At 44.6% G+C, this 19618-nt stretch overlaps 2 protein-coding genes across 5 annotated transcripts in view; one reads left to right on the top strand and one right to left on the bottom strand.

Moving 5' to 3' along the window:
• Positions 1 to 3686, bottom strand: part of NEK1 (NIMA related kinase 1) — a 218232-nt gene extending 214546 nt beyond the window's left edge. The window contains exons 1-2 of one of the 2 annotated variants that reach the window (XM_067040071.1): positions 3604 to 3686; positions 3250 to 3361 (exon numbers count right to left, since the gene is read on the bottom strand). The gene's annotated coding sequence lies outside the window, so the exon portion shown is untranslated. Of the gene's footprint in view, positions 1 to 3249 lie in introns of both variants that reach the window. The other variant, XM_067040068.1, reaches the window with a different exon arrangement.
• Positions 3687 to 4161: 475 nt separating this feature from the next.
• The window catches only part of CLCN3 (chloride voltage-gated channel 3), an 84524-nt gene continuing 69067 nt past the window's right edge, over positions 4162 to 19618 (top strand). The window contains exons 1-2 of one of the 3 annotated variants that reach the window (XM_059071527.2): positions 4162 to 4395; positions 16307 to 16482. In XM_059071527.2, the coding sequence (XP_058927510.1) occupies positions 16323 to 16482 (160 nt within the window). In that variant the 5' untranslated portion in view covers positions 4162 to 4395; positions 16307 to 16322. Of the gene's footprint in view, positions 4610 to 16306; positions 16483 to 19618 lie in introns of all 3 variants that reach the window. The other 2 variants (XM_059071532.2, XM_059071528.2) reach the window with 2 other exon arrangements.

Genomic DNA, 19618 nt, shown 5'->3' with positions numbered 1-19618 from the left:
GGAGGAGGGGCTGCTGCAGGCAGAATTCTGACGTGGTCCCGAGATTCCCAGGCCCTGGTGTACGTGCCTGGTGTAACTGTTGCTCCTTGAGTGCGGGCTGGTCTGTAAATATGGTAGATTTCACTTCCATGGTAACGTTATTAGTCAATTGACTTTGAGTTCATAAAAAAAGGGAATTATGATCGGTGGGCTTGACCTAATTACATAACCCCCTTCCTTCCCTTCAGAGAAGTCAAATTCAAGGGAAGGAAGAGAAATTCTGCTGGCTTTGAAGGGGTAAGTTGCTACGTCGTGAGAGCAACATGGTTGGGACTTGAGACCGATCTCTAGGAGCTGAGAGTGAGCTCTGGGAAACAGCTGGCAAGAAGGCAAGAAAACAGCAGCCTCAGTCCTACAACAACAAGTAGAATCATGTCACCGGACCCTACTTAAAGACCTTTTATGTGATATGTTGTATGCGGCCATCAAAAAGGATGAGTTGAATCTAGAATGTTGATATTAATGCTTATAGAGTGCTAGGTGCCTCAAAGATACAAAAAAATACATATTTAGATCAGATATTCATTACTCTCTTGTGTTTTTACTGGAGGGCCCCCAAAGTGTACATAATCAAAAGCATTAGTGTGTGATACAGAGTTTGATACAATTTGGTAGGGAGGCAAAGAAGTTTCTCTTGCACACCCTGCTGTGCAACACTCGACAGCAAACGCTCCTCCAGCACTCACCCCACTTTCCCCCGGTCGACAGGGCTCCTTTCCGCCCCTTTCCTCTCCCCAAAGGAAAACAGCCTCCTCTCCCTCCACGTGCTTCTCTGGACTCTAGGAACCAGCTGAGACCTATCTAGGGTCTCCTACCCTAAACACTTACCAGAAGGTTTGGCCAAGCCAAGCCCGTTATCTCTTAACAGGGCTACTGGTGAATAAAGTTTCCTCCATCATTTGATGTACGTAATATGTTTGTACATGCCTAAAAAGTCCCTGGAAAGACATCCAAGACATACTCAGTAGTATCTTTTTGTGGCGAGCAGCACTAAGGTTGGTCAGGTTGTACAGGACGACATCAGCTTGCATTTCATACTTTCATACAAAGTACCACAAACCAGGGGTCTTAAAACAACAGAAATGTATTCTCCCACAGTTCTGGAGGCCAGAAGTCTGAAATCAAGGTGCCAGCAGGGTTCTGCTCTCCTGAAGGGCTCTCGGGGAGAATCCTTCCTGACTTCTCCCAGCTTCTGACGCTCCCAGCACTCCTTAGCTCTGGACAGCATCACTTCAGTCTGTGCCTCCATTTTCACATGCCATCTTCCTGCATGTCTGTCTTTGTGTCTCTTCTCTTCTGAGGACACCAGTCCTGTTGAATTAGGGCCCATCCTAATGACTTTCCTTGATCACGTCTCTAAGACCCTACTTCCAAATAAATCACGGGGTGGGGGAGGGAGCGGGTAAGGTCTTCTTTGGGTACACAGTCAATCTACACAAGCCATAATTACTCTTAGGATTAAAAGACAACTGTTCAACGTGCAACATTCTACAAGGCAACTTGTCTCTTTAAAACATCAGTGCTATGAAACATTGGAGGGGCTGTTGAAGAATAAAAGAGATGTAAGAAACATAACCAAAATGCAACGTTTGAAACTTGTCTGGATCCTGGTCTGAAGAAAAAGTCTGCAAAAGATGTTTCGTTGTTGTTGACAACTGGCAAAATTTAAATATAGCCTGGTTATCAGATGATATGAGGGATCTATTGTTAACTTCCTAGCTGTGATATTGTGATCGTTTTGGAGAGGTGTTATGTGGAGAGCGCCATGCCCGTTAAGGGTATTCGGCCTGGAGGAGCATGACCAATTGAGCACAGGCTCCCAAAATAGAGGCAGGCGTTCATGCATGCCTCAGTAAGGTTGAGCCTACGCTCTTGGGACTTCTCCACCCATGTTTTCCCCGAGGTGATCAGTGCATGACAGGTGCAGGTGAAGCCCATTCTGGACAGATGAAAGCCCCTTTTTTGCTAATGTTTATCACAAGGTCAAGAACAATATGCCCAGTCATAACAGAAACTTTGGGTACAAACAGAGCAGGCAAAATTATTGTTATCAAGAAGTTAGCAGGATGAAGGACAGACTGACCCCAAAAGGAAGAAACTAACCTAATCTTAAACAGAACCTAGTGCGCCTTAACTCCCTGAACTTCCTGGATCTGCATTTTATAAAAGCTGTGCATATAAACAATAAAATTCACACTTGTTTGCAATGGCTCCTGGTGTCCCTCCCATCCTCATTCTTTCCTCTTAAACTTTCTCTTCATCCCCTTGCCGCCTGGATTCGAGCCCTCGGTCGTGCTGGCAGCGACAGTGTTATTCTTAGGAGATGCATGTTGAAGTATCTTTGGGGAGAGTTTCATAATGTCTGCCTCCGACTGTCACAAGTTTCAGGGTAAAAAATTACACCCGAATACAGATGAAGCTAATACAGCAGGATTTTTGCATCTAGATGACTGATCACGTCATGCTCATGATTAAAACATTTCCATGTTACATGCAGCTACTGTAAGTTGACGTTAGACTTTTAAAAAACAATCTTATTTATTTATCTTTGGCTGCATTGGGTCTTCGTTGCTGTGCGTGGGCTTTGTCTATTTGCGGTGAGCGGGGGTTACTCTTTGTTTTGGTGGCTTCTCTTGTTGTGGGGCACGGGCTACAGGAGTGCGGGCTCAGTAGCTGTGGCTCACGGGCTCTAGAGCGCAGGCTCAGTAGTTGTGGCTCGCAGGCTTAGTTGCTCCGCGGCATGTGGGATCTTCCCGTACCAGGGCTTGAACCCGTGTCCCCTGCATTGACAGGCGGGTTCTTAACCACTGCGTCACCAGGGAAGCCTGACTTTAGACTTTTAAGACAGAAAATTTTAGAGTGTTTATCATATACCTTAAAGAAATGAAAAACCATATTTGAGTATGCAATAAACTTATTTCATACTCTCAGGTATTTTGGGTTTGAAAATTTTCATAATAAAAATTGTGCGGGAAAAACTACACTCAGACAACCACAACCTTTACAACAACTCCCAGTTATCTGGGATAAAACACCAACGCTTCCATACAACTGCATCAACAACCCAACTCCTCATCCCCCTAACACCTGCATTCCAGGAACACCAGGGCGCCATTCGCCTTTACACTTCTTCCTTTCCTTGCCACCAGGTGCTGTTGGACATCCCCCCCCCGACACCCCCGGCCCCTCCAGCTCCAGGTCAGAGGTCACCTGTGGGATTCAGGACGTCCCCACGCCGCAGAGCCGCGTCCTGGACTGTCCTTGAACGGCCCTCCCAGCTCTGGGATTCCGCACTGGCGCGCCTGAGGCGTTCCACAGGTGTCTGCCAAAAGGAAATCAACTCAGCTCTGCCACTCGAGTCCTCAGGTTACATGTTTTCTCCAAAACAGTCAATTAACAAGCATTATTTTTGACAATTCGTAACGGCTAACTGGGTGCCGGCGCGGAGCCGGGTCCGCGAGTAAACTCAGACAGACCGGCTGCCCACGGAATCAACGCTCCCGCCACGGTAGCCCAGTCTCCGCGCTGCTGGACGCCGAGGTCTCACCGGCGCCGAACCCGAACCTTAGATCCGCCGGACTGCGCGCAGTGCCCTTCGGGGAAGGCGGCCCGGTGCCATCTCAGTCCTCTCGCGAGGTCACCACGAGGAGGACCCCCCCCCCCCGCCCCACACACACCGCGAGGGGCGTGACCAACCACCTGGGAAAGGTCGCGCCCCCAACCAGCCCCGCCCCAAGGCGCCACGGCCCCGCCCACTGCCTCGCATGGCCCTCCCACTACCCACACACGGCCCGCCCACTGGTTCCTTCACTGCCCCACATGGCCTGCCCCTTGTTCCCACAAGGCCCGCCCACTGCTCCCCAAGACCCGTCCCTGCCTCCACACGGTCAGACGCCTGTTCTCACCTGGTTCTCCCACTGCTTCCACAAGGCCCGCCCCCCGCCTCCTCTAGGCCCGCCCACTGCCCCCACGCGGCCCGCCCCCTGCCACCACAAGTCCCTCCCCCATCCTCCACAAGCCCCGCCCCTGCTTCCAAAGGTCCCACCTACTGCCTCCACGCGTCCCGCCCCCTGTTCCCACACGGCCCAATGGGCGTCGACGCGGCTCCGACCGGCCGTTCACGGCTACGCGGTGACGTCAGGCGCCGACGCACCTGTCGGCCCTGCTAGCGCTGGTCCCGTCGGCTTCCCGGGGTCGGTGGGTCGGGCGGGACGGTCCCGAGCCGCAGCCCTTCCTGCGGTCCCGTCGCCCGCAGCCGGAGTCGGGCCGAGCTCCGAGGAGGGGTGCTGGTGGCCGGCCGCTCCAGTTCCTCCCCGAGTTGGAGCATGGCTGCAGCTGCGGTCCCTCCAGAGGGAGGTGAGCTTGGAGGCGGTCGTGTTTGATTCGGGGCAGCAGCGGGTCTAGTCCAGGGCCCCGGAGCCGGCAGCTGCAACTTGATGCGGCTCCCTCCCGGCTGAGCCCGTGGGTTGCGGTCGCGGTGGGGCTGGCCGCGCCGGCCGCCCTCAGATGCGGAGCCCGCCGGCGGCGCAGGACGCGGCCCCGGGGCTGCTGTCTGCCTCTGAGCGGCGAGGTGAGTGGCGGCGGCGGCGGCAGCGGGTCCGGGGCCGTGGCGTCCGCGGGGCAGGGGCGGGCCGCTCGCCTCTCCGTCCTGGGACGCTGACCCTGCCCGCAGCAGGTGTGGCCCGCGGGCGTTCTTTGAGCTTTCACCTGCTTCCTTCGGGAACCGCCGAAAGACCTTTGAGCAGAATGGACATAGGTGCCAGGAAGAGATTAATTGTGGGTTTTACTTTTGCGAAATTTGCCCAAATATAAAATTCATTGTCTCTTTCTTTAGATTTATGTGTATATCAAGACATAGTTTGTGTGTATATGTAACATTTGTGTTTTGTTCTTAGACTTGGACCGGAAACCACCTTAGATTCAGAAATCGATTTTGTATATAATGTGCTTTATTTGTATAGCATTTCAAAACCGGAGCACCTAGGAGATAATTACACATACTTTATGCATATTAGAGGCCGAGATTTGTGTTTCCTTTGGAAGAAAATTCTTTTTTTTTTAATAAATAAGAATGAATCAACAGTGACCGTACTATTTTTTCTTTTCGGTAATTCAAAAGTTCAGTTCTGCAAACTATAAACTTTTTTGAGTTTACAGCATGCAGTTAAGTTACAGCAGCATCACTGTGGTTTATGTCTTTGATTGTTGAATCTTTCCAGAAGAGCTTTTCTTTTCATCTCTCGAGAGTTAATTTAGAAGGCTCTTTTCTTGATGAGGTCGGCATGGAAATAATTTAACTGATGTCAGTCAATTTTACTTGCTTCTGTGAGTCACTGGAAAATACTGTCTGTGTAGCACAGGAGTACACAGAGAAGTTAAAATGCTCGTGTATAGGTTGTTGATTTCATGTTAAAAGGTGCTGTTGCTGATTTTCTTGTTACAGACTGTGGCTTAAAAAGCAGGTGTGTGTCCTGCAGTTATTTACTCAGGTTAAGCCAGCTTTTATGACCTCTGGTTAATGGGAACGGACACTGTTGGGAGAACCCAGGGCAAATTGCAGCTCTCCCACACCTAACTCCCCACACTCTAGAAAGACTGAATCTTTGTTTGCAAAACAGGTCACATTATTTTAAGAGCTCAATATGAACGTATAGTACCTACAGCTTTAGTTGGAACTTGTGTTTTAGCATGTGTTTTCAATCATACATAGCTCATTAGGAATGCCCATATTTAACCCGGTTTGGGATGTATACAGTTTAGGGGAAGGATTTGCTGAGGTTAGGATTTTATGTTAGTGAATTGACTGTTTTCCAGGTCATGTTGGTGATAGGCTTTCCATTTCCTGTTGTGACATGTTGGTAATAATTTTCAGATGGCTCAGGAAGCCAGATTTGATCTCTGGTGGGTGAGATATCAAAGCAGTATCCTGTGAGGTTTGGCCACTATCACTGCTTTGTAGAACTTTCATCTTCGTTTCTAGTCAAACTTTTTTTTTTTTTTTTTTTGTGGTACGCGGGCCTCTCACTGCCGCGGCCTCTCCCGCTGCGGAGCACAGGCTCCGGACGCGCAGGCCCAGCGGCCACGGCTCACGGGCCCAGCCGCTCCGCGGCACGTGGGATCCTCCCGGACCTGGGCACGAACCCGCGTCCCCTGCATCGGCAGGCGGACTCTCAACCACTGCGCCACCAGGGAAGCCCTCTAGTCAAACTTTTCAGCAGGGGTCTAAAATATGATAAGTGTTAATATTTATTGAGTGAATTCTGTGGTTCAGGATCTTTCCTAAGTGGTTTTGTGGATTATCTCAATTCTCACGCCAACCCCTTGAAATAGGTACTTTCATTTTTCCCGTTATAGAGCTGTGGAAACTGAGGCATAGAGGATTTAATTAATTTGCCCAAGGTCTCAGTCAGTGTCAGAACTGAGACTGAAGCCTGGCTCTGTGATTTCAGAGCTCTTGCTCGCAGTGGCTGCACTTCATTGCGAGCAAAACTCAACAAAATGCTGGAAGAAAAGATGGGGTGAGAGAGATGGCACCACAGGTCCATTGATTCTTCAGTTATAAAAATAATGTAAAATTACAGAAACTCTGGAAAATCTTTTTATTTAATCCTCATGCCACTACTCTAATCAACTCTTTTCTTGTGTTTTAAAATTATGCTCTTTCACATGTGTATATAAACATTGTAGCTGTGATACAGTTTGATTCTTAAAGATCAGTGTTCTTCGGTTAAGTGTAAGGTTAAGTATGGAATGAAAGATGAACCCACTTGGGGAAACTGCCCATTTGCATTGCTGAAATATAGAGAGATTTGATCTGCAACTTTGATTGGAACCTCATCAGGTGAATACATTTCTTTTCCTCATGGGAAGTAGTTGAACAGTTTGTCTTGTAAAGTCATGGAAATTATTTAGTTTTCAAAGTCTAAGTCTTCCACAGCATCTTTTTGTTGGATTGTTTACCTTTTTACTTGTTATAGTCTGACTTTTATGTTTGTGTGTGTTTTTCCTTTTAAAATCATCTAGCAGTTATCTTTTGACTGGATCTAAAAATATTTATGAATCTGGGAAATTTTCTTCAGAATAGAAAGCCACTTTCTTTAGCAGGTTATCCATTTAATACTTTTTTGAAGAGAAATATCTAAGGTGCAGCGATTTGGACATGCAGCTAACTTAATGGACAGTAGGATAAAATATCAAGAAATATTACTTTGGGGAGAAATCAGTTTCATTACTGTCATCTCTTGTAAGTACTGACAGTTTGTATTAGGGTAAATTCTTTTTTAATATGGTGATGTTCTGATCTAAGTTTCATGATGTTATAATGGGTAAAGTGGTCATTCCCTGGTAAAATAAATTTGAGAAACTTTTAATAAATTTTGTTTATGAAGTTAATGTTTACTACAGGTTTTCTCAAGAACCTTTCTTATGCTGTTAGCCATTACAATTCTAGACAGGGTATGTTTTATTACCTAAAATCTGACCACGAAACCTTGGACTTGTGTTCTCTGCACAGACTCACTCATCTCCAAATGCCTTTGTCACCTTCTAGGCTCCATGGCTTGGTTCACGCCAATGCTTCAGTGTTGCTTCAAATGAACTAACCTCTTCTCTCACCTCTGCCCCATAAAATTCCACTTAACCTGATTTTTGGCCGCACCACGTGCCTTGCAGGATCTTAACTCCCCTCCCAGAGTTTGAACCTGGACCCCTGGCAGTGAAAGCAAGAGCCCTGACCACTGGACCGCCGGAGAATCCTCTCACTTACCTTTTAAGGTCCAGTTCAAGGGTGTCTCTTCCAAACAAGTCTTCTCATCGTCAGTTACAGGTGGATGCGATCTTTTCCCCCCGAGCTCTTCTAACAGTTTTAGTGTCTTCTGTGACATCTGTCTTGCGTTGCCTGTCATTATACGGATACATAGTAATTTATAGGAAAAAATTACCATATCCCTTTTGCGGACAGCATATTATGTAATGTATGCTGAAGTTTATTGAAAGCTGTAAGGCCTATACAAATATGATGCCATTAATAAAAATGTTATCTGTATTTTTTACAGTTTCTGGTACCCGAGTAGCCATTTTACAAACTTTAGTAAATGTGTAAGTGATCGTGTTGAAATTCATCGTCACGTTTTAGTCTTTGACAAGTCTTTCGCACATCTAGTTCTTGAAGTATTTACATGAGAAAGCTCCTTACTTCCAAGTGGCTAGATCAGTGAGAGTTCCACGTCCTTGCAGTCATTGCTGTTGAGACTTTTTGTTTGTTTGTTTGTTTTTAAATTTTTGGCTGTGTTGGGTCTTCATTACAGCACGCGGGCTTCTCATTGTGGTGGCTTCTCTTGTTACGGAGCATGGGCTCTAGGCACTCGGGCTTAAGTAGTTGTGACATGCAGGCTCAGTAGTTGTGTCCCACGGGTTCTAGAGCACAGGCTCAGTAGTTGTGGCTCATGGGCTTAGTTGCTCCGCGGCATGTGGGATCTTTCCGGACCAGGGCTGGAACCCGTGTCCCCTGCATTGGCAGGCGGACTCTCAACCACTGCGCCACCAGGGACACCCTGCTCTTGAGACTTTTGTTCATCTCTCTGGCTGCTGACATTTGGGATTTTCTTTTCTTCTTTCTCTGGGGTTGATTGTGCCTGCTGTTCTGTCAGATAGCTGACTGACACGCCTTAGAAACTTAGCCATGGCCCTCAGGCCTACCCAGTCCCCTTGATGAGAGGGCGAAGCCTTGTTGGAAGCTGTGAAGAAGCGGCGTACCTCCCTCAGGCTCTGGGTTCCGGGTCTCCCTCTCTCTGCTCCCCGCCCCCTGGTTGTGGTGCTGAGCTGCTCAGTGTCTGCAGTTCGGGGGCTAGACCGGTGCACTCAGGGTCGCCAACCCCTCACTGTAGTCTGGCCTGGAATAGGACTAAAGCCTGGGCGTGTAATCCTGCTGTTGGAAAGAACGCTCTGGTTCTGAGTCCTACAAGCTGCTGGAGACGGCACTTTGTTTCTTCCACTGCTTTGAATCAATCAAGTCAGAAAGCGAGCAGATACCTTCAATTTCTCCTTCACCGCTCCTCGCGTTTTGTTAGCTACCATGGTCTCTTAAATGTCCCTTGTAGCCCTTCCTACTCCTTCATGTGGCCATGACTCAGTTTGGTGATGACCTCACTGTTCTGTGTCCAGGGCTCTTCAAGGTCTCCTGGAGTCCTCCCCGGATCACTCTTGCCCTTTTCCTCTGCCTTCCGCGCTGCTGCTGCTGCTGTTGGCTTGTTAACGTTTGTATCTGATCAGGTGATTTCTCTTTTAAACCTCTTAATGGTTTCCCACGTGTTATCACGAGTAAGTTCCTCAGCAGGACCTAGGAGCGCCTGCCTTTCTCTGGCATCTGTCCACCTCCCCGGCTACTCTCCAGCCCCTACCTCTTGCATAAGCTACCCGAGCAGGTTTTATTATGCTGCTGTGTTTTTGCACGTACTTTTTTCTTTTTCCTTTATTGACTTGGCATCTCATAGTTGGCCTGGTTACCGCACCCTGACCCTTCAGGCCTCATGTCCTCTTTCAGTGTTTGCAGACTTTCCCGGCAGCGGCTTGTTCTTCCTCAGCGCCATCGTGCGCCTTGTGCTTACTTCTCCTGCGGCGCTTCTCACACCACATGTCATTGTCTCTCCGTCTTGCACCTTCACTGCCTTGGGAATAGGGACCTTTTCTTACTCACCACCCCAGCACATGCCGGGGGCTCAGCAGGTGGTTGTTAAGTGCATTAATCAGTGACTCTCGAAACTGACTTTGGCTGCTAGGTAGATGGTGACCCTGTAACTGAGATACAGGGAGAGGGGCGGGACGAGCGCGTTTGGGGCGAATACGTATGTGGCTTAGGTCTTGTGGAATTCGGGTTCCCATGCAACATCCAGGTACAGACGTGTCAGGCGTTTGTTATTCATTCATACTATAGATTTAATTGACGCAGCAAGGTTCTGCTAGATACAGACCAGACTATTCTAAAATTTATGTGGAAAGGAAAAGGGACTAGAATAACCAAAACAATTTTGAAATCTGAGAACCAAGTGTGAGAAATCAATCTATCCAATTTCAAGAGCTCCAGTAGTCAATACTGTCCTTACTGCTGTAGGTATAGACACACAGATCAGCGAAAGAGAACAGAGAAGTCTGAAATAGACTCACACAGATACGCCCCACTAATTTTTGACAGAGACCCCCAAACAATTCAGTGGAAGGAAGATAACATTTTTGGCAAATGGCATTGGAGCAGTTGGGTATCCACACCTCCGGAAACAAAAACAAACTGCAACCTGTGTCTTACAACTTATACAGAGGTTCACTCAACATGGACCACAGACTTAAATGTAACATGTAAGACTATAAAAATTTTAGGAAAAAATTTAGGAGGAAATCTTTGGTAGGTAAATTTCCTAGAGTTGACGCCAAAAGCCCGCTCCTTAAGGGAAATACTGACGCGTTGAACTTCATCAAAATTACTTCATCAAAATAGACCCTATCAAAAGGAAGAAAACCAAGCTATAGAGTGGGAGAAAATATTTGCAAGCGACGTACCTGACAAAGGACTAGTATTTAGAATATATATTCTACAACATGAAACTCGAGAGTAAAACAATCCAGTTAGAAGATCGGCAAAAGATATGAACAGTCATTCCACTGAGGAGGACGTGCAGGTAACAAGTAAGCACATAAAAATATGTTCAACGTCATTAGCAGTTAGGGAAATACAAATGAAAAGAACAGTGAGATACCACTACACACCTGTCAGAATGGCTAAGAAAAAAAAAAATAAAAAAGAAAAGGAAAAACCCGACACCACCAAGTGCTGGTGAGGATGTGGAGAAACAGGCTCACCCATACACCGTTGGTAGGGCTGTAAAATTGGGATGTTAAATTGGCAGTTTCTTTAAAAGCCAGCCATGCAGTTAGCATATGGCCCAGCTGTTGCACTCCTTGGCTTTTATCCCAGATAAATGAATCCTTAAGTTCACAAAAAATCTGTACGTGGATATTTATAGTGGCTTTGTTTATAACAGCCCAACCCCAGAAAAGAGCCAGAGAATTCTTCCACGGGTAAATGGTTAAACAAACATATGTGGTGTGTCCATATCACGGAGCACTGTTTAGCAACCAAGAGGGAAGAACTGTTGACACACACAACCCCTGGATGGCTCTCCAAAAAGTCACGCCGAGTGCAGAGAGCTGATCCCTGAAGTTGTCGACTGTAGGATTCCATTTATACAGCCTTGCTGAAGTGGAGGAGTTTTAGAAATAGAAAGCAGATTATGGGTTGCCAGGGGTTAAGGAAGGGGCGGGGCACTGGAAGAAAGTGGGTGAGGCTGTAAAGGGCAGCACGAGGGGTCCTTGTGGTGGAAGGTTCTGTGTCAGTCAGTGTCAATATCATGATTGTGCAAGCAGTTTCCATTGGAAGAAACTGAGTAAAGGGTACATAGGAGCTCTCTGTATTATTGACAACCACGTGAGAAATCACAATATCGCGAAATAAAAAAATTTAATTTAAAAAAGTGAACCCCTCGTAGGTACGTGGTGCTGTGCTAAGCATTGCAGAGTTGAGTACAGATGGGCGCAGCCAGGCCTCATGCCACCCTCCGGAGGGGAGGACTTCCCACGTGAATCGGGGTGACGTTACGCCTGGGCTAAGTGCTGTCAGGGAGAGGTGTGAGAACTCACAGTGAGAATTCGACCTGATCAGGGAAGTCTGGCCCGGGTAGGAGGTAGGTGAGGAAGGCTTTCCTTACAGCTGCATGACTTTGGGCCAGTTACTGAAACTCTTTGTGACTCAGTTTCCTCATCTGTTAAATGAGCATGATAACAGCACCTAAGATTTAGGGTTTTGGTCGTATTTAGTACCAGTCTTAAATGGGTTAACTTGTAACGTGCTTAGGATGGTGCCTGACACATAGTAAACTCTGCTTGAGAGGTTTTTTTAAAATTAATTAATTAATTTTAATTTTTGGCTGCATTGGGTCTTTGTTGCTGTGCACGGGCTTTCTCTAGTTGTGGCGAGCGGGGGCTGCTCTTGGTTGCGGTGCGCGGGCTTCTCGTTGCGGTGGCTTCTGTCGTTGCGGAGCGCGGACTCTAGGCACGCGGACTTCAGTAGTTGTGGCTCGCGGGCTCTAGAGCACAGGCTCAGTAGCTGTGGCGCACAGGCTTAGTTGCTCTGTGGCATGTGGGATCTTCCTGGACCAAGGCATGGACCCGTGTCCCCTGCATTGGCAGGCAGATTCTTAACCACTGCACCACCAGGGAAGTCCCTGCTTGAGAGTTTGTTAACTGAATAAAGGGATGCTTGAGGTGAGAGCTGAAGAATGCCTTGGAGCATTACCTAGATGAGGAGGTGAGGGTCTGTTCCAGGCTCAGGGAGCAGCTAAGCCTAGGGCAGGATCTGGGGCCAGCCTGGTGGGGCTGAGAGGGAGCTGTGCGCCCCAGGAGAGGCAGCGGAGCCCGGGCCGCGTGGGCTTCGTGCGCTGTGTGGAGGAGTTTTGTCTCCTAAGCATGGTGAACGGTGATTAAGACCTAAATCCATGGCATGCGCAGAGATGACCCATCAGACCTGCTTTTAGAAAAGACCATGCTGGCTGCGGTGTGATCAGATGACAGAGGTCAGGGTGACTGTACGTAGAGCACTTGGGAACTTGCTGCAGTGCACCAGGCCTTCTCCCTAGAGATTTTCACAGGCTAGCTCTACTCTTCCTAGCTCTGCAAGAATATATTGGCAAGCCTCTGTGTCTTTTATAATGTTTTGTAATGGCTTTAAATATATTTTTGACAATTTAAAAGGAAAAAAATGACTTTGTAGTATTGCTTTCATTTTTTATATGCCAAATTTCAGCTGCTGTATTATGGTTTCAGTAGGCTTTTGTAGTCAAGCCTGGGAATCGAGTTTGAAACCTAGAGTGATTTAACACTGGTGTCCAGATTCCTTCTGTGTATTTCTTTTATGCTACCGTAGAATCTTGACTATTTTATAGCAGTGCTGTGCAATAAAAATATTTGTGCTGCAAATTCAAGATACCTATGAAATTTTCAATTTCTTAGTATACACATTAAAAAGGTAAAAAGGAAATGGTGAGATTAATTTTAATCATATATTTTATTAAACCCAGTATATCTAAAGTGTTTTTTCAGCATGGAATCAATACAAAATTTTTTTTTTTTTTTTTTTTTTTTGTGGTACGCGGGCCTCTCACTGTTGTGGCCTCTCCCGTGGCAGAGCACAGGCTCCGGATGCACAGGCTCAGCGGCCATGGCTCACGGGCCCAGCCGCTCCGCGGTATGTGGGATCTTCCCGGACCGGGGCACGAACCCGTGTCCCCTGCATCGGCAGGCGGATTCTCGACCACTGCGCCACCAGGGAAGCCCAATACGAAATTTTTAATGAAATATTTGACATTCTTTTTTGTCATGAAGCCCTACAAGTCCAGTAGGTATTTCTCCTTAGAGCCGTGTTTCAGGACTAGTGGCTGCTGATCAGACAGTTCAGCTCTACAGGTTTCTGGGTTAATAAGAATAGTTTTTTTTAAGTTATTGGATTTATAGAAATAGGAACCCATGCAGGCCTGAGTTTAATAAACCTTTGGAACAGAGTTGGTTGCTCTTGTTATAAGGAAAGGTGTGGAGTCTAGATGTCTCAGAGGTGTTCGTGAAATGAAGTTTTTAAACGTTTTGAAAGGGTTAAGTTAGCAGTTATCACTAGTGGTTTTTGAGGACTTTCAGGGATAAAATGTAGGAGCTATGTTGGAACTTGCTGATTGAGGGCCTAGGACACAGACAGTTTTATTTTAGAGTGATTTCTCAGTGCTCTATAGCCTCTAGCGAATTAACGTTTATTGATGTATGTTATCACATGTATTAAGCACTTCTAGTGTGACCGTCATGTAAAGAAGTGAAGAATAGAATGTCTGTGTCCTTTGCAAAATCTTAGCATATGTGCTTTGCTACATCAAAATTAAAATGACTCTTGAACTGTTAATCCTTATTTTCTTTTAAAAGCCTTTTAGTTATTTACTCAAGAGCCACAATATTGAATTTGATCACCCCTATGGATACTGCAGAGTTCTTAGCATAAACAGTTATTTTCATACTATTCTATTTTAACATTTACCTTAAGATAAAACTCTTGTTTTCATTAGTATATTCTAACAAGTCTCAGTATAATAGGCTGTCTTTGGTAGAGGTAATCATAAAACATTAATAAAATTGCAAAGTGGTAAATACTTCATGTTTTCTTTGTAACTTAGGTGCTAGGTTTTGGTTATTCTCCCAAGACCAGATTAACACTGTTGTAGAGAGGATTTATTTATTGAAGACTGAATTCATTTCTCTTTTTTCACCTGGTTGATTGCGAGAACAGTCTGGCATTTTGACCACTATTATCCGTATATTACGTTCCAGTCACTGTGCCAGATGCCGAGACCAGAGCTCTCAAGCTTCACCTTCTCTCAGGTGGTCTTTAAGTTAGGGAATTTATATAGTGGACCTTTTAAAAGTAGTTATCAGTATTTTATTTTTCTAAAAAGTGTAAAAGCTTTGCAAATAATTTTAATCTTTGCAGCTCTTTGAGGTTGTTTTTCCGTGTGCCGAAGGAACATTTACCGAGGACAAGAGATTGTCTTAAAACCCTTCAAATCTTCAGTGCTAGAATTCAGCACTCGAATTGGAGTGCACGTAACTGCATCCATCCTTTACTTTCTGTGTGTACTCATCGTGACAAAGCTAAGAAGTCTTGCCTTACCAGGCTTACTGGGTGGACCGCTCCTACGGCTTCACCTTTCAAGTCCCGCACACGAACCTCTCAAGCCTGTTGCTGGTGTCTAGCTCACTAATGTTTAGCTGTCATTTGTATGTCGAGCAAGCAGGTAGATGCATTTAAAACATCAAACTATTTAGGAGTTACATTGTTTTTAAAGTATGGAGTTAGAACAGTGAAACGTGTGCTTACTTGTTATCTGATGGGAAAAAGTAGAAATCGTGACCTATTATCATACTTTTCATGGCTGATATTTGACCATGGGCTCTGAAGGTTTAAATTTTAAAATGGGGACTTCCCTGGTGGCACAGTGGTTAAGAATCTGCCTGCCGATGCAGGGGACACGGGTTCGAGCCCTGGTCCGGGAAGATCCCACATGCCACGAAGCAACTAAGCCCGTGCACCACAACTACGGAGCCTGCGCTCTAGAGCCTGCGTGCCACAACTACTGAAGCCCGGGCGCCTAGAGCACGTGCTCTGCAACAAGAGAAGCCACCGCAATGAGAAGCCCGCGCACCGCAACGAAGAGTAGCCCCCTCTCACCGCAACTAGAGAAAGCCTGCATACGGCAACTAAGACCCAACGCAGCCAAAAGTAAATTAAATAAATAAATCTTAAAATGATGAAAGGAGAATGAAATTTTAAAAATGTTTAAATGACAGTATTTTAAAATTAGTATTTGCATCTGGTAAGATATTCATAAGGGACATATAGTTTCCCTCTCAGACCTGGTACTTCAGCCACTGTTCCTTTTCCCTGTGGGCAGCTTTCTTGGAACTCCCTCCAGAGATGGTCTGGACATACACAACCAGTCGTGTACTGTATTTCATCCTCTACCACAGCCCCCCTTTTTCACGGGGACCCTCCACATATATTGTAGTGTACTATAAACCCTTCTCTGTACTTTGTCTTTTTAAAAAATTTTTTATTTTAATTAATTAATTTATTTGTTTTTGGCTGTGTTGGGTCTTCGTTTCTGTGCGCGGGCTTTCTCTATTTGCAGCGAGCGGGGGCCACTCTTCATCGCGGTGCGCGGGCCTCTCACTGTCGCGGCCTCTCGTTGCGGAGCACAGGCTCCAGACGCGCAGGCTCAGTAGTTGTGGCTCACGGGCCTAGTTGCTCCACGGCACGTGGGATCTTCCCAGACCAGGGGTCGAACCCGTGTCCCCTGCATCGGCAGGCAGATTCTCAACCACTGCGCCACCAGGGAAGCCCTGTACTTTGTCTTTTAACTTAACAATTGATCTTGGAGATTGTTTTATACCACTACCTGAAGACATTTTTCATTCCTTTTTTCAGCTTCTTGGTGAGAATAGAATTATTAAATGATCCCCAAAGACTTAACACAATAGAGTTAGCTATTGTTACAGTGAATGAAGTTAGTATATATATATATTTTTAATACAGAGATCAGAAGTTTCCTTCGACTTATTAAAGCAGATGCTTTTTATTATATGTTGGGAAAATGTTAAGGCCGTTTCTCCCCCTTTGTTTTTTCAGATAACCAGACAGCTCAATGGAGTCTGAACAGCTGTTTCATAGAGGCTACTATAGAAACAGCTACAACAGTATAACAAGTGCAAGTAGTGATGAGGAGCTTTTAGACGGAGCAGGTGTGATTATGGACTTTCAGACTTCTGAAGATGACAACTTATTAGATGGTGACACAGCAGTCGGTAAGTTTGGCATTACAACTCTTAATATTTATAGTCATGAATGTCTGCTAATAAATATATACATTGTTTTACTGAGGTTAAGTTTTGGGGTTACTTTTCCTTTTAGGTGTGGTATTTCATGTAACATAAACTTAACCATTTTAAGAGTGTACAATTCAGTGGCATTTAGTACCTTTACAGTGTTAGGCAACTACCATTTGTGTCTAGTTTTCTTTACCCCAAAAGAAAGCCTTGTATATGGGTAAACTTTAAAATTTTAGTATACATAGTACAGAGAGGTATACAGCTGTAATTGGAGCTGTCAGAAGAACAGAACTCATGGGATATATATATATAGAGAGAGGCATGTAGAGAGAGATTTATTATGAAAGATTGGCTCATGTGATTGTGAAGGCTAAGTCCCACCGTCTGCCATCTGCAAATTGGGGGCCTGGGAGAGCTGGTGGTGTAGTTCCGGTCCAGACCCAAAGGGCTGAGAACCAGGGCAGCCAGTGGCGTAACCCCAGTCTGAGTGCGAAGGCCCAGACCCAGGAGTTGCTGATGCCCCAGGACAGAAGAAAGATATCCTGAATCAAGCAGAGAGCAGAGTTTTTAGTCTACCGATTCAAATGCTTATCTCTTCTGGAAAGACCCTCACGGGCACACCCAGAAATGACGTTCTGCCAGCTCTCTGGGCATCCTGAAGTCCAGTCAAGTTGACACATAAAATGAACCATCACAACCATCATCACATCACAAGCGTGGAAAGTAATGAATTTCTACACAGTGAACACACTCATACATACCTCAATCAAGAAATAAAAAATGACCGGTTCCCCCAGAATAGTCCCTTGTTCCCCCTTCCAGCTCCAAAGGTAACTATTATTTTGATTTCTATCACCACAGAACACTTTGGCAGGTATTTAAACTTTACATAAGTGGATTTGTACTGTATATACCCTTTTGGGTCTGGTGTCATTTACTTATGTCTTGACTTGTCTGTTTTGTTTATATAGCAGTAGTTAAATTTATTTTCATTGCCATGTAGTATGCCATTGTGTAAATATGCTGCAATACCCATCATATATTGTTAAAGGGTATTTAGGTTTTTAATTAAAATATATTTTTTTAGATTTTGGCTATTAATAATAATGGTGCTGAGAATTTTCATATACATATATTTTAGTGCATATCATGTACACAATTCTGTAGGATTTATACCTCAGAATGGCATCTTAGATGACAGGGTGTGTGGGTCTCAGTGCTACTAGATACCATTAAAGATAGTTCCAAAGTGGTTGTAACCTGTACATTCTGTCAGCAGTGTGTGAGTTTTCGTTGCTTCACACCTTCACCAATACTTGATGTTATCAATTTTTAAAATTTTAGCTGTTCTAATTGTGGGTGCAGTAATCTCATATTTTGGTTTTAATTTACATGTACCTAATGACCTGTGAGTTTAAATGCCTTTGGTATGTTGATTGGCTTTTTAGATAGCCTCTTTAGAAGTGCCTGTTCAATCTTTTTGCCTATTTTATGAGTTCTTTATGCATTCTGATTGAGTCCTTTGTTAGGTTTATGTATTGCAAAACGTCTTCTCTTGCTCTGTGGTATGCCTTTTCACTCTTAATGGAATCTTTTGATGAAGGTGTAGTCAATTTTAATGAAAACCAGTTAATCTTTTCCTTTATTTTTTATGCTTTTTGTGTTCTGTTTAAGATAGCTTCCCATACCTCAAGGTCAAGAAGATACTCTCTCGTTTTCTCCTAGAAGTTTTATTTTTCATGTCTTTCACATTTAGATTTATAATCTACCTGCAATTAATTTTTATATGTGATGTGAGTTAAGTGTTCAGATTCATTTTTTTCCCATATGGATGACTAGTTGGTCCATATATTGAAAAAACCTTCCATTCTCCAGTGTACTGCACTGACGTCTTTGTCATCTATCAAGTGGATGTATTTCTGTAGGTCTGTTTCTTGACTTTTTACTCGGTTACATTGAAATATTTGGCTATCTTTGTACCAAAACCCAGCATATATATGAGTTTTGTTTTTCACATTGGTTTTATGTAAATGTAGTCCATTTACATTTAATGTAACCACTGATATATTTAAGTTCAAATCTACTATATTTATGTTCTATTTGTCACAGCTGGGTTTTTTCCTTGCTTTCTTTCTCTTCCCGCCAGTACCCTGTTAGTTATGCATTCTCTTATATTTTGTTTGGTGAGTTACTCTAGAGATTATAACATGCACTCATTAGTTCTACTATAAATTAGTACTTTTACCACTTCATGGGAAATGTAAGGGCCTTACGATACTTTACCTCTTATCCCCCCTCCTGCTTTTTGTGCCATTGTTATCCTCTCTTTTAATTCTTTATATATTTTAAACTTCATGAGACATTATTATTGTCATCTTATGTCAATGCCTATTTAGATTTTGTGGCTTTACTTTTTCCATTGCTCTTCATTCTATCCTGCATTTTCATGTTTCTGTCTGGGATAGTTATCTTTCTGCCTGAAGAACTCTCGTTAGTATTTCTTTTAATTATAATCTACTGGCAATAAATTCACTCAGTTACAAGCCTTTGTTTCACCTTTGTTTTTGAAGGATATTTTTGCAGCTGTATTCCAGATCTACAGTTATCTTCTTTGAACACTTTAATGATGTAATTTTGGTGTCATTTGCCTTCTGCTGAAAAGTCAGCTATCAGTTGTATTTTCCCCTTCTCTGGCTTCTTTTAAGGCTTTTTTCTTTGTTTTTGGTTTTTCAGAAGCTTAACCATAGTGTGCCTAACTGTGGTTTTCTTTGCGTTTATTCTGGCTGGGGTTACTAGAACTCCTCAATTGTGACTTGTTTTTTTTTTATTTTAATTTCATCTTTGGATAATTTTGACTGGTGTGTCCTCAAATACTGTTTCTACCATCTCCCCTGCTCCCCCCCACCCCCCCGCCCCCGCTTTTAGGACTCCAATCACATGTGTTACATCTTTTCACTGAGATCCTTGTGTCTCTTATGCTCCTTTCTGTATTTTCCTTTTGTCATTTGGATATTTCAACTCATTAGGGTAAATACCAAGGAACACGATAGCTGGATCAAATACTATGTTTAGTTTTATGAGAAACTGCCGAACTGTCTTCCAAAGTGGCTGC

Source organism: Kogia breviceps, chromosome 8 (assembly GCF_026419965.1).
Source record: "Kogia breviceps isolate mKogBre1 chromosome 8, mKogBre1 haplotype 1, whole genome shotgun sequence".
Taxonomy (NCBI): Eukaryota; Metazoa; Chordata; class Mammalia; order Artiodactyla; family Physeteridae; genus Kogia; species Kogia breviceps.
The sequence above is the reverse complement of the archived record's forward strand: the minus strand, read 5'-3'. Positions and strand labels throughout refer to the sequence as shown.